General features: G+C 50.3%; 1 protein-coding gene across 1 annotated transcript in view; it reads left to right on the top strand.

Moving 5' to 3' along the window:
* The window catches only part of CRB2 (crumbs cell polarity complex component 2), a 63,726-nt gene that overhangs the window by 33,526 nt on the left and 15,695 nt on the right, over window positions 1-14,505 (top strand). Inside the window, exons 5-6 of the mRNA XM_081179637.1 lie at window positions 1,703-1,885; window positions 2,545-2,658. Of these exons, the coding sequence (XP_081035763.1) occupies window positions 1,703-1,885; window positions 2,545-2,658 (297 nt within the window). The remainder of the gene's footprint in view (window positions 1-1,702; window positions 1,886-2,544; window positions 2,659-14,505) is intronic.

Raw genomic sequence — 14,505 nt, 5'->3', positions numbered from 1 at the left:
TTCATTAATGTTGTGTTCAGTATTAGGTTAGGAGGAAATGAGGGAGAAAGAGGGAGAGGGGGTAATTGTGAGTGGGGTGGGGTGACGATGCTTCTATTCTTCTACTTAGTGTATGTGTGGGATTTTGTGTCAGTGTCACTTGTGTGGATTTTCGCTTGTTGTATTTCCTTGGTGGTGAGAGAGGTTGAGGGTTGGCCTAGCCCAGGGGTCTGCAACCTTTAAGACAAAAAGAGCCACTTGGACCCGTTTCCGAAGAAAAACAACCTGGGAGCCGCAAAACCAGGAAGGTGACGTCGGGACGGTGCGTGACTAATGCACGCACTGCCCCCATGCGACGTCACAGCCAGTACAGCGCCCGCCACAGTGGGGAGTGTCGGGGCGCACAATGTGCCTCCTCCCCTCGCTAGTATCCGCCCCGGAGCCGCGGCAAAGGTGTAAAAGAGCCACATGCGGCTCCGGAGCCGCAGGTTGCAGACCCCTGGCCTAGGGAGTGGTTGGTTGTCTGGTTGGCTGTAGTGAGATTTGGTTTTGTGTGTGTGTGTGTTTGGATCAGGTTAGCCAGATTTGTATGCCGTCGGTGGATACTTGTCGTTGTCTTGTTGGGCTGTGTATGTGATAAAGAGGAACCATGCCAGGGTGAAGGTGTCTTCTATTTGTCCCCGTCTCAGTTTCAGTTTATTGGTTAGTTTTTCTAACAAGGCTGTTTAAAATTTTTGCTTTTTGTCACCTTTTGCTTTACGTCAGTAATCATCTGCAGCCATCAGGGTTGGGTCTGTTCTGTTCTACCTCTCCCCCTGCCCCCCAGTCTATGTTGGTCCACCTGCCTACCTGCCTACCTCCCTTCTCCATTCACTGTTTTCCCTTCTGTCGCCTTCTTCCTTCCCTTTTCCTCTACTTCATCTCTCACTTGCTGTCTCCATCTTTCTTTCCTCCAGCCCCGCAGGGTGTTCTGCTTACACTTCTAAGATCACTGCCAGCCAACTGGGGAGAGGGCCCCTCAGGGCCGCTGTGGTAGCCTAAACCAGTGACTAGATTCCTCTGCTGAGTAAGGAGCCCAGAGGAGCCTATGCACTCACCTGGCTGCACAGAACAGCAGAGGAGTGGCCAGGGAGTACACGGGCAGGCAGGCAAGCAGGCAGGCAGGCAGGCAGGCAGGCTCCTAGCCCAAGCCAGAGTGAAGAGGCATTGTTTCTGCGCCCCCTGGGGCCTGGACCCTTGGCTGGGGCCCACCTGCCCAACCCCTAGGTATGCCCCTGCCGCCACGATTGAGCAAAGCACCCCTGAGAATAACTTGCTAGAGAAGGAAGACGTCTTGTTGGCATCTCTTTAGGTGGACAGAATGACCCTGAGCATGGAGTGTTTGGGTTAGAGCAGGGATGGGCAACCTAAGGCCCAACCAAGCAGCCCACCGGGGTCGTTTAACCGGCTCACAAGCTGCCCCCGAAATGAGCCACCCACTCGGCGAGTCCCCACATGCTGTGCTAAACTGGCATGGCGCAGGGACTCGCTTCTGTGGTGCCGGAAATTGCGTCTGCACAGGCGCCGGAAATCAGGGGCACGGGTGCGATCCAGCCCACGGAGGGATCTCCGCTGGAGTGAACCGGCCCAGGTGAGGTTCCTCGATCTAGCCCATTGCTTTGTGACAAATGAGGCACATGTCAGCTGACCTGGCTTCCTGCCCCCTTTGCTTTTTTGTCCCCAGGATACGTAGGGGAAAACTGTGAGGTTGATGTAGACGAATGTGCCGCCCTGCCCTGCCTCAATGGGGGCCAGTGCTTTGAACGGTCCAATCAGAGCTACTACGGAGATCACATAGACTTCCCCCTGCACTTCACCTACCAGGAAGCTGCTGGATTCATTTGCAGGTGCCAGCCAGGCTTTGATGGTAAGTAATACACTGCCAGGTGGAGCGCATGTTTCATTCTGAATGCTCCAGAGGAGATGCTTGATCAAAGAGCTTTGTACATTCTATAACCTGGGGCTCTGAGTGTGTGCATCATCTTGGCTTTACTTCTATTTTGTAGTTTTTTAAAACTAAGTAATTCACAGTTCTACACCACAGCTGAAAATCAAGGGGAAGGATAGATGCATTAATACACCCATGCAAAGCATCCAAAAATAGACAAGGCACAAACATATTAAAGAAAAGCACATCAAAAACAAAACCAAGAGATAATTAATCAGTGCCAGATTATGATGATTTGCTGTCTACTGATGCTGTGTTCTTGCTGCTGTGGTTTTTCCATTTTATTGATTCCATTTTATAGGCTCTTACCATTCAGCACTTACTGTTGAAATGCTTTGTTATTTTTTCTGATTCTGTGTTATTCTCTTATAATTTTATAAGTCATTTGGAAACTCTTATGTGGCAAGTGACTAATAAATTGAAATAACAACAACAACAATGAAAAGGTGGATCTAAAAAATAGTTCACCCGTTGTATATTTGTCATTAGTGAAGCTTAACTGAATTATGTGTAGATTATTGAATCGGTGAGGAAATAGTTGGGATGTCTAACATAATTTCTTTTTGACATGTTTGAAGGAGAGACTTGCTTCTTCAACATTGATGAATGTACATCCCAACCATGTCAAAACGGAGGGAGCTGTGTGGATCTGGTGAACAGCTATCAGTGTCACTGCCCGCCAGGGTACTCAGGTAAGCAGGGCCAGCCCACAAGGCGAGGCAAACGCCACAGGAGCCAACTCCTTGGGGATGTGGGGGCTTCAGACTCCACAATAAAATATTTGAGAGGGCTGTCCCCCCAGGTTGTTGGGTATTACCATTCAAAAAAGTGAGTGTGCACTGCATCATGTGATCAACTACAGTGGTACCTCGGGATGCGAATGGGATCCATTCTGGAGCCCTGTTCACATCCTGAATAGAACGTAAGATGTGACGGCGCGGGCTGTGTTTTGCTGCTTCTGCGCATGCGTGTGACATCATTTTGAGTGCCTGCGCATGCACGAGCGGTGAAACCTGGAAGTAACGCGCTCCGTTACGTCCGGGTTGCTGCGGAGCGCAACCCGAAAGTGCTCAACCTGAAGCACATTCAACCCAAGGTACAACTGTATGTGGGGCAGGGCTTACCTGGGCCCCTACTATATTCAAGTTGGCACCCCGGTGACCACCTTGAGCAGCGGCAGTCCCTGCTGCCTCCACTGGCAGCGGAGAAGCAGTGGTGGTAGGCAAACTGGTTTCTGATGAGATCTTGCAAGAGCTCACCAAAATCTCATGAGACCTCATGGAGGTAAGCTTCAGCAGTGGCGGGGCAGTGGGGTCTGGTCTTGCCAGTGTCAGCGCAGGGTGGCATGTTCCCATTTTGCCTCAAGCGGGTAAGGGTAAAAATGGGCATCTTATTAAGATGGCATGTACACAGCAGCATAAGATCCTAAGACATCACCTGCCTGGAATTTCCTGAGTTTCGGAGGGGTGTTTGTTATGTGCCCCTTTCATCTGGCACCTTTAAATTCCTGAGAAGGAAATCCTGCACAGTGACCCATTTAATGAGCATTCAGCCTGGGAATCAAATCAAATCAAATACCTTTATTGGCATCACAGTATAAAACATTTCAAGTCATTGGGATGATTGAAAGGACAGGGTGAAGCTATCGAGGGTAATAAGGTCACGCTGTGAGAATTTAGGCTGAATCTTAGCATTTGGGGAAGTGGGTTTGCTTCACAAGAAACATCCCTGGTCCTGAATGGGGTAACTGTGCCCCTGAAGGACCAGGTGTGCAGCCTGGGAGTCATTGTGGACTCACAGCTGTCCATGGATCTCTGCTAGGCTTTGCAGTTGAAATATTGTGGTGCCTCAAATACGGTACTAGAGATTGCTGTGCTTTAGCTTAAAAGTGGGAGGCCAGTGATCAGCTACAGCCTCTCTTTCACTTTGCTAAGATTTAGCTGTAAAGAGTCTTCATCAATCTCGGTCCTGGACTAGCAACTCCTAAGCAACCTGCCCCCCTTTCATCCTCACTCTTCAGTTTCATGGAATCCTGCAGCTAGTTTTGCAGTTCCTTCTGTCCTGGGTCTTCTAACATGTTGTGAGTCTGCCATCTTGTGGGAGGAAGAGAAATCTGAAAGTCTGAAAGGAGTTGCTTGTTAGTTTCCCTGGGGCAGTAGCAACTCCTGCTATTCCAGGCTCGCTTGGAGCTCAATCATTGCTCAGTCCAGGAATGTGTAAAGGAATTCTGAGAAAAGATGTGGGAAACCCACCAGCCAGCAAGGTATCTGTGAATATTGTAGATCCTGTTTTGACAGTACTAGGACTCTCTGTAACTGACTATCTGTAACTGACTGAAAGGTGGCTATCTACGAATGCAGGAACTTCAGAAAGAGATTGCAGTCCTTAGACCATTGCAATGCATGAAGAGGTTTTATGATAACACTTGTGGACTAAAGCAGCACAATAATTATTATTTTTTATCACATGCATGCGCTAATTGGCTTCCCAATGCCTGAATGTCTGTGTTATCCACTATTGGTTTGTGTGTTTGTGTATTTATTCTGGGACTGCTGCTCGTGCACTTTCTTCGCAGCACCTGCTCAACTTCATCAGCATCAAAATGCCAGTCTGTTTCTCTATGCTGTCCTTTCCTCAGAAAGTATAATTAAGTTCAAACCCCCTGCCGCCAATGACTCGTTTCCAATATTAAGCCCACTTCTGGAAGCACCCTAGATTGTTGTTGTTGTTTAGTCATTTAGTCGTGTCCGACTCTTTGTGACCCCCTGGACCGGAGCACGCCAGGCACTCCTGTCTTCCACAGTTTGGTCAAACTCATGCTGGTAGCTTCAAGAACACTGTCCAACCATCTCGTCCTCTGTCGTCCCCTTCTCCTTGTGCCCTCCATCTTTCCCAACATCAGGGTCTTTTCCAGGGAGTCTTCTCTTCTCATGAGGTGGCCAAAGTCTTGGAGCCTCAGCTTCAGGATCTGTCCTTCCAGTGAGCACTCAGGGCTGATTTCCCTAAGAATGGAGAGGTTTGATCTTCTTGCAGTCCATGGGACTCTCAAGAGTCTCCTCCAGCACCAGAATTCAAAAGCATCCATTCTTCGGCGATCAGCCTTCTTTATGGTCCAGCTCTCACTTCCATACATCATACACGCCCTACATACATACATACCCTAGATTAGCCCACACCAATAGGGCTGCCATATATCTGGATTTTCCTGGACGTTACCGGGATTTCAAAGGTGGAATTGATGTCCAGAGAACAACACAACACAATCTTGGGGATGGCTTCCTTAAAAACAAGCTCAACATTTTGGGGGTCTTCCATAAAAAAACTTTTGGGATGTCCTGGTTTTTACTTAATGAAATATGGCAACCCTACCCACCAACACCTGCTGTCCTCCAGATGTTTTGAACTCTACAAATCCCATTATTTAGCCCTAGCACCATACAGCTGTGCTCTTTGGGGCTGAAGGGGAGTTGCAGTCCAAAATATCTGAAAGACACCCGGTTGTTGAAGGCTGGACGAATGCAAAGATCCTGAGGGGCCACACCCAACAAATAGCTTCAGCAGTGACACAACAAACCCATGTCTGAGCAAGTAATTTATATCAATATTTTTTTTTATAAAAAAAATTAAAGGTCCAAACCACGACATGGTGTGTCTGCATTATTTATAGGAAAAGTTGGCTCCCTCCATTGCCCTTGGCTAGCCAGGGGTTCAGCCATGTGGGCTGCTTATAGCTCCTTTTTCTCAGTTCCTGGTTTTGATCTGAGAGTGTTCTTCGGTTTTGTCACTGCATGTGGGGTGTTTTCTTTTTTTGTGGGGGCGGGGAGGTTGATGGTGAGGATCAGAGTCCAGGGAGTGCTTTTTTTGGCCCATGGAGCCCTTTGCCTTGTATAGGGGGTGGGGGTTGGGGGGTCAGCTTAGCCCAGGGCCCTGGCTGCAAACGAATTCTGCATCCTTGCAAGCTGAGTGTGAGAGTTTGTGGAGGAGCGAAGCTGACAGGGAAATAATAGCTATTAATCTCTCCTGCTTTGTCAATTAATCCCAGTCTGGTCCTGCTGGGTAAACAGCTTATTACTTCACATTAGGATCACGGAGCAGCCTTTGGAAGCTTCCCACAATGGTTCCTGATATGCCTTTCTTTGGCAGCTCTGCCCTGCCTTGCGGTGGGTTTTTCCTTTTCTTTCAAGCAGCCCCTGGGATGAGTGGCTGCTGCCAGCCTGATCTGGGTCCCTGAGTCTCCCCCATCTGAAGCCCTCACCCCTTTTCTGAAGCAGGGCTGAGTTAAGGGATGGAGTCAGCAGGAGCCCTGACCTGCGCTGCGAATGGACTTCTGCTGAGAGGGGAGGAGGGGAGCAGGTAGAGGAAGCTCCTTTTGCAGCCCCCTTGCCAGAACAACCAGGGGACAGTTTAGGGGTCGGGAGGGAAGGAGCCAGGGAAGGAGGGGTACGCCCAAAGCCACGTCCCCCAAGTACAGATCCAAACTATACGTTCAGCGCACATGACATATCTCCCCACCTACAGGTGAAACTTGAAAAATTAGAATATTGTGGAAAAGTTCCTTTATTTCACTAATTCAACTTAAAAGGTGAAACTAATATATGAGATTGACTCATGACATGCCAAGCGAGATATGTCAAGCCTTGATTTGTTATCATTGCGATGATCATGGCGTACAGCTGATAAAAACCCCAAACTAACAATCTCAGAAAATTAGAATATTCAAGGAAATCAGCAAAACAAGGATTGCAAATGGAGCAAGATTGGACCTCTGAGAAGCAGAAGCATATCTCGCTTTGCATGTCATGAGTCGATCTCATATGTTAGTTTCACCTTTTAAGTTGAATTCCTGAAAGAAAGGAACTTTTCCACGATATTCTAATTTTTCGAGTTTCACCTGTATAGAACTCTGGGAATGGCAGCTCTGTGAGGGTGAAACCACAGTTGCCAGGATTCAGGTGTGTGTGTGTGTAAGTCATATGCTTTGACTGTATGGTGTGGATCTGCTCTGATTTCTGCACTCCTGCTAGTTTCTGGAATCCAAAATGACGGATGTCGTGGTTTCCTTTACAGCATATGGCGTGGCTCACTTGCTCGAGTTGTCTGGCACTGTTGCTCTTTGCCTGTGTTGCAGTCAGATCTGTGAGTGAGGGGGTTGGTGGTCAGTTTAGCTCTCTTTTGTTAGAGCGGGGGTGTGTGTGTGTGTGTGTCCCATGGAAAGCCCCATCCCAGGGGGCCCGCAAACTGAGGAGCTGCTATCCCTTTTCCAGCACCAATTTGTTTACAGGGAGCAGCAGACGTTTTCCTCAGGGAGGAAGAGCTTGTGGGACAATAACATGGGGAGGGGACTTGCCAGAATAGTCTGCAGCCTCTCTGGTTTCATGTCAGCAGGAGGCTGCGCTTGCCTCACCTGCGCTTGCTCTGTAGCCCTCCGCAAGATGATATACTGGGGCTTCACTGGTATTTGAGCATTTAAAGGTCACTCTTGTGAATTGGTATTTGCTGCGGCCAGGGTGTCACTAGTTTATTTTATTCTTTTCTGGCTTTTTTAACAAAAGAAATCAAGGATCTGGCTTGAACAAGTTTCTCTCTAGGAACATAGAAAGGTGTCTTACACTGAGTCAGGCCACCCACCCACCTGGAATCTCTTCCAGGCCACCTGGAGATTCCGGCAGGTGTGTTCAGTGGGGGGTCTTCTGCATGCAGTGCAGGTGCTCTACCCACTAAGTGACTCTGCTTCAGTTATCTTCTCTGGGTGTTGTGAACTTTGACACAAAACAGTCTGTGGGGCCTTCTGCTGCTGCCTTTCCCCACTTGTCGTATCCCTCTTAACATGCTCAAGCCATTAATAACTGTGGAGCCTGTGAGAGGAGGAGGAAGAGGAATCCCACCCTGCTATGCTCAGATGGTCACTGCTGTCTTCTCTCCAGCAGGGAAGTCACCAGTCAAGTGTGAGCTGAGTGGCCTAAAGGAAGGGCGTGCTTTTCATGTGAAGCAGAGTCTGCGGCAAAGCAGTTTGTGCCAGCCCCTCCGAAACCATTGTTTTCCTAGCCAGTGGGCTGAATTCAGGGACACCCCCTGTTGCCCAGGGGATGCCAACCCTTTCCTTCCCAAGCAAATAAGATTCAGATGAGACCCAGGCATGCAGCAGAGAGGGAGGGAGCGTGGGTCACATGTCAGAAGAGAGGGCGCTTCTTTACACCATGTCCATCCCTGGTTCATCTAGCTCAGTGCTGTCTACACTGACTGGCAGCTCCAGGGTTTCAGGCAGGGAGCCTCTGCCGGCCCTACCTGGAGATGCCACTGGCGATTGAATCCAGGACATTTTGCATGCACTCTGACACTAAGGCACGACCTTTCCCTGACAGCAACAGGGGAAGCTGCCTCTCACCAAGTCAGGCCACTGGTCTGTCAAGCACATGGAGGGGTGCCTCAGACCAGCTTTTATTCTCTGTAGTTTGGTTTATTTTTGCATTGTATTTTAAGTCGCTTTGTGTTTCCTTTTTTGGTAAAAGTGGTGTGTGTGTGACAAACAAGTTGTTGGTATCTGTCTGTCTTGAGAGACAATGGAGTGTGCCTCTGGGGGTGAACGCAAACCACTGTGGTAGTGACACTGAAGTGGCCTCCATGGGGACACAAGCCTGGGCAGTGTGTTTTGAGGTCCTGGGCAGCCCAGACGACAAGACCCCCCTCTTGGCCTCGCTGATGGGGTCCAAAGGAAAGCAGAGCAGATGATTGGAACCAGGAGTTGCTGGAAGGAAGCATCCACTCCAGATTTCTGTCAGGTTTACTCCTTAGCCTTTTCATCTCCCAAAGATGTCCCACAAGGCAGTGGAGGTATTAGAGTTTTCCCGTCTCCTAGGTGGCTCCTCACTTCCTTCTGCAGCACTTGTTGGGTGTAACTAATACAGGCAAAGGTAAAGGGACCCCTGACTGTTAGGTCCAGTCGCGGATGACTCTGGGGTTGCGGCGCTCATCTCGCTTTACTGGCCAAGGGAGCCGGCGTACAGCTTCAGGGTCATGTGGCCAGCAGGACTAAGCCGCTTCTGGCGAACCAGAGCAGCGCGCGGAAACGGCGTTTACCTTCCTACCGGAGTGGTACCTATTTATCTACTTGCACTTTGATGTGCTTTCGAACTGCTAAGTTGGCAGGAGCAGGGACCGAGCAACGGGAGCTCACCCCGTCGTGGGGATTCGAACCGCCGACCTTCTGATCGGCAAGCCCTAGGCTCTGTGGTTTAACCCACAGCGCCACCCGCGTCCCAACTCATACAAGTACAATGAATAATTATAGTACAATGGCTGGCAGAAGCTCTCCCAGAATTTCAGGCAAGGCTCCTTCTCACCCGTACCTGGAAATGCCATTGGGGGTTGAACATGGGATGGTCTGCATGAAAAGCAGACCCTTTACCCATGAGCTGCGGCCAGACACTCCTGCACACCACAACCCCTCTCTCTTGCCACCCCCCCAGCCCCGCCTTGCCCTGCAGGGGAGGTCGCAAGCAAACATTCTTGTCAGCAGTGATAGGAGCCAGCTGGGGAGGTTTAGAGCTGAGATGGATTAGGTGGTGGTGTGCTGGCAGGCTTCCTCTCCAATCCCTTTCCTCCTGCCTGGGACCCAGGAGTGTGCAGGCTGCTCTCCCAGCCCAGCTGAGCCCTGGCCCCCCTCCTGGCTTCTCCTCCTGAGACCCGCCTGCCCTCCCATGTCAGCAAGGGAGCAGCCATGAACGCCATGCGGGTTGGCGTCTTCCTGGGTGGAATTTGTCTCTTCCTGGCAGGTAACAGACAGAGGCGCCTCTTTATCCTGCCTGTGTGAGGGAGGGTGCGCAGACTCCAGCCAGGGATGGACGGCAGCGGGGAAGGTCCTTCCCTTGTAGAGGGAAGATGCCTCTGTGCAGGTTAGCTGTTCAGCTAGCTGGTCTGGCTTTGGGAAAGTTTAGCTCTGGTGTGTGTGGGTGTGCGCGCGCTTGGCTGTGCCTGGAGCGTAGTGTTGTTGTTTCAGGTTCATGCTCTTGCTTCACACTCGGACGCCCTGGGACGGGCAGGGGTCGGGGTGGAGTGCAGTGGGGGGAAGCCCTATTCTCTCTCTCCAGTAGGTAAGGACTGTGGAATGTAGTTCAGTCTCCACCATGCAAAGCAGGTAGAGTTTCTCTCCGTCCAGAACCCGGAGATTGTTTCCTCCTCTCTTGGGTTGGTGGGGGTTCCCTTGCCCATGGAAATGTCCAGGGTGAGGTTGGTGCTTAATCCCCTGCTAAGAGATGTAGGATTCTTTAATTAGGCTGAGCTGGGGGTGAGTGGCCTGTGTGAGAGGCAGGCTCTGCCCACCCAGAGTCTCACTCCCCTAGCGTGGGACGTTGAGGAATGCAGGGCCAGCGAATTTTTAGCTAAATGCTCATTAATCCAGACCCCTGACACTCTGTATGCAGTCTGTGGCACAGGCACGGGTAGTAGTCCACCTTTTCGGAATGTACATTTGAGAATGGGCTTTTTTATTCTTTGCCATATATCTGTATGGTGTTTGCACTATGGCTGAGACCCGTCATGGATCAGGCTGCAACCGAGTAGAGGATTCCAACCCGGCAGTCGTAGACCAGAAGGCTGACACAAAGCTGGGGAACCTGTGGCCCCCTGGATGTTGCTAGAATAGAGCTCCCCTCAATCTGATCATTAGCCACGGGGCTGGTGGACTGTGCTGCCCTCCCACCATTTAGGAGTAGCCCCTGGCCCAAAGAAGGTGGTTTTCCCCATGCTGCTCCCACCACCACCACCCTGGCAGGGTCCACAGGAGGTGGCTCAAATATACCTGGCAAGGAGGCTTCCAGCACAAGGGTGAGCCTGTTCAGAGCACGTCATTCATTACTTAAGGCACGACTGTGTTGGCAAGCCCTTTTGTGACAACTGCAAGAGCTGCAGCCTTCTGATAGTGCCCTTCTCAAGGTGGTGAGGGTGGCCAGCTTTCCCAAGAGCTCTTTTTGCTACAGTTTAGGGGTCCTCCTTTTCTGGCAGAGGAAGAATGAGAGATTATGGGTTACGTGAAGGCCCTTCCAGGCTTCCTTCTTAATTGAGCATTAATGATGGTATGGGGTGTTAAAGGTTTTGGGGCAGACAGGCTGCTTCCTGCTGAAAGTCTGTGAGTTTTTATATCACAAGTGTCTAAGTTTAGCTTTTTTCAGTCTTGCCGTTGTGGAAGAGTAACACTCTGAATGCCAATAATGCAAAAACATCGGGGAAACATTGCAGAACAACTAACAAAGTGTGGGAATATGTGTGGGTCATCCAGTATGTCTCTCTCAGTCAGTTTTATTGCACATAGCCAAAGGCTGCCGCAATGTACACAGAATTATTTGACAATTAAAAGAAAGAAAAAGACATCCAGTATGAACCCACCATGTGTGCACTATTATTGTGTGAAGGACATCTTGCAGAATATACCTGAAAAAAATAAATCAGTCTGGAGGGGGTGAGGTGGTTGCCTTTAGGATTTAGGAGTTCTGCCACAGGCAGAAAGGTTGTGATGGTGAGAATGTGCTCGTTTTATTTTATTTTTGCATGGAAAACTCTTCTCCCCCCAGCTTTTGGAAGAGGCCTGAAGTTGTGTGGTTGCACACCAAAGTTTTACCCCCTCTGCTTTTAAAGTGAACCCCCCCCCAGAGGATATTTGCCTCCCTCTCTGCAACAGGCTTCCCAAAACTCCCTCCCTCCCACATGAGTGTAGGTTATTTCCTGGCCTGTACCAGCCTACTTCTGAAAGGCCTAGAGCAAAACCTTCTCATTTCCGGAGAAGGAGAAAGGGGTTGCCTTCCTGAGGCTTTGCGTCAAATGAATATGTAAATACAGGCAAGTTCACAAAGACCTCCTCTACCCCCAAAACTGAAGTATCTAAGAAATGAAGCCAGCGGAGTCGCCTTCTCTTGAGGGACCATGCCTTTTACCAGGACTCAGATAGCAATATTTCTCTTCACTGGCTTAATGTATGTGTACAGTTGTGAGTCGTACTCTGTGGAGGATGGTTGTGGGTCACGTCAGGGAGATTACACAACCCCCCCTTGTTCCAAAGACTGCATTATTCTCAGAGAAATAGAGAAAGAGCTGTGAGTTTGGGGAAATGGGTCTGCATGATGCCTGAGTCCCTTCCAGTTTGTGGGGTCTTGGATCCAGCAAGAGTTAAAGCATGGGGAGGCAAACTAAGGCCCGGGGGCCGGATCCGGCCCAATCGCCTTCTCAATCCGGCCCGCAGACGGAATCAGCATGTTTTTACATGAGCAGATTGTGTGCTTTTATTTAAAATGCATCTCTGGGTTATTTGTGGGGTGTAGGAATTCATTCATTCCCCCCCCCAAAATAATATATAGTTCAGCCCCCCACAAGGTCTGAGGGACAGTGGACCGGCCCCCTGCCGAAAAAGTTTGCTGTCCCCTGGGTTAAAGTCTAACAACAACAACAACAATTTTATTAATCATACCCCGCCCATTTGGCTGAGTTTCCCCAGCCACTCTGGCTGGCTTTCCATTTTTGCATTGGCTGGCAAGTTTCTTTGTGAAATATTGGACATAGTTGCCATTTAAGCACCATCATTAGTATAACAAGGGAAGTAGCTTGGGGGTGGGGGTGTGCAAAGGGTGTGCCCCCTCCCTCAGATGGCTGGTAATGAGAAGACAAAATCCTGAGAGTGTTTGAGCTGAGAACTGGGCTAGAAGCAGCCGGAAGCCATGCTTAATTTCAGCTAGAACCCTTGACTGGGAGAAGCGAGGTCTTCTGGGGTGTTAAGGCTGTGAGCTCTTCCATTGTAGGCTCAGGCTGTATAGATACATAAATAAACCATATATCACAAAGACACCACAGTCTCCGCCATCCCTCATTCCAAGGAAGCTAGACCCTGGGAACCCCTGAAACCTCTTGCCCACCAGAGATTGTGGTGGTGCACAACAATATTTTATTTAGGCCAGCCCCCCCCCCCTAAGCTGATGCCCTCCAGGACTGGAGGTGCAGTCCAAACATCTGGAAGGCACCAGCTTAGGGGGAGACTGTTTTAGAGGCTGAGCCCTGCCCAGATGTCCCACTCATGTCTCAGAATGCTAATTCCTTTGACAACGAAGAACGTAATCTACTGGCAAGTCTTCCTGCACAGACTCATTAAGAGGAAGAGGAGCTGCACCGTGGTGCCAGGCTGCCCCTCACAAAGCCTGTTCTTACCAGAAGAGCCACCTACGAAATGGGCATGGCCATGAAGAGTGTGGCATTATGTGCAAGTCCTGCTGCTTCTGTGTGTCACCTAAACGGAGAGTGGCCCTTAGTACGCAGGAATGCACACTCCGCATTGGCAAGAAAGTGAAGTGGAGAGGGGGAGAGATTGTGGCTGCTGCACAAGGAGCATGGATTCTGAGAAGGCAGAGAAGCAGTCTGCCCCATGGAGGCAACCCTTGGCCCAGGGGCCTGAGCCACCCCATCTAAGCACCCCACCCCACCCCACTTGGGTTGACAGGAACAGAAAAGATTAAAGAGGCAAGGAGTAGACAGAGAAGTTCAGACCCTTCTGCCCAGCACAGCACAGAGCACTGATGAGGGTGCAAATTCCCTCCTCCCCAGTCACCGGAGGATTAATTTTGTAAGGGGGGAGGGCTTCCTTGGCTGATGTGCACATGTTTGATGTGTGTGCATGCATGCAAAAGAGCATGCATGTATTCAAGAGTGTGCTGTGACTACATACACTTTTGGATACACCCACCCGAACCGTGTGCCGCCACCCCCACCCCTCCAAGAGAGTTGACCAAGGGTGACGAGCCCAGTCCTGGCACAGAACCAGTGAGCCAGTGGGAATGAGCTCTGCTGGGCCACTGCTGACTGCACTGTCCCTGAAGGGAGACAGTGTTAGAGAAGAGCTCCTTTCCCAAAGCACCTGTTTGCTTTGTGGGGCTGCACAGGGTAGCCCTGCAGGAACTACAGAGGCACCCAGCAGAGACCTGCTCTGATCCACAAACAAAGCTGGAATCAAAACAGCCCAGCCTCCCAGTGGATGAAGACTCCACACTTAATTAGCCACCAGCAGGGGGCTGCCAGTTCACCGGGAGGATTAATTTAGCAGGTGGCCCCATGCGCTCCAGAGGCAACCCAGCAGAAGCCCAGCAGGCAGGCAGCTTGGTCCTGGCAAGAGTGTGGAAGGAGGGGGCAATTCTTGCCCCTGCCCAAACCCCTCCTTTTCCCCAAGCCCCTGGGTGGTAAGAAAATGCTAAAATTGTCCACAGTCATGCCCCTTCTTTAGTCAGGCCAGCATATAACTGGTGGGGAACTGGCTCCAGCTAAATCCTTTCCTCCCCCACCTCTTGCAGGCTGCCCACCGGTCAGCAACTAGATGGTCATAGTGATGTCATCTCTCCCATTTACACTCATGTAGTTTGAAATTAACACTGTGCAGGCACAAGCATGGCATTTTAGAGTCCTGGCAACTAGTTAATTGCCAGGGCATCAAAACACTGTGCAAACCTTTCTGAAAGCACCAAAGACCTACTGGTCTTGTGGTGAGCTGTAGGAGCTGCTTTGTAGCCCTG

Source organism: Podarcis bocagei (assembly GCF_964188305.1).
Source record: "Podarcis bocagei genome assembly, chromosome: Z".
Classification (NCBI taxonomy): Eukaryota; Metazoa; Chordata; class Lepidosauria; order Squamata; family Lacertidae; genus Podarcis; species Podarcis bocagei.
The sequence above is the reverse complement of the archived record's forward strand: the minus strand, read 5'-3'. Positions and strand labels throughout refer to the sequence as shown.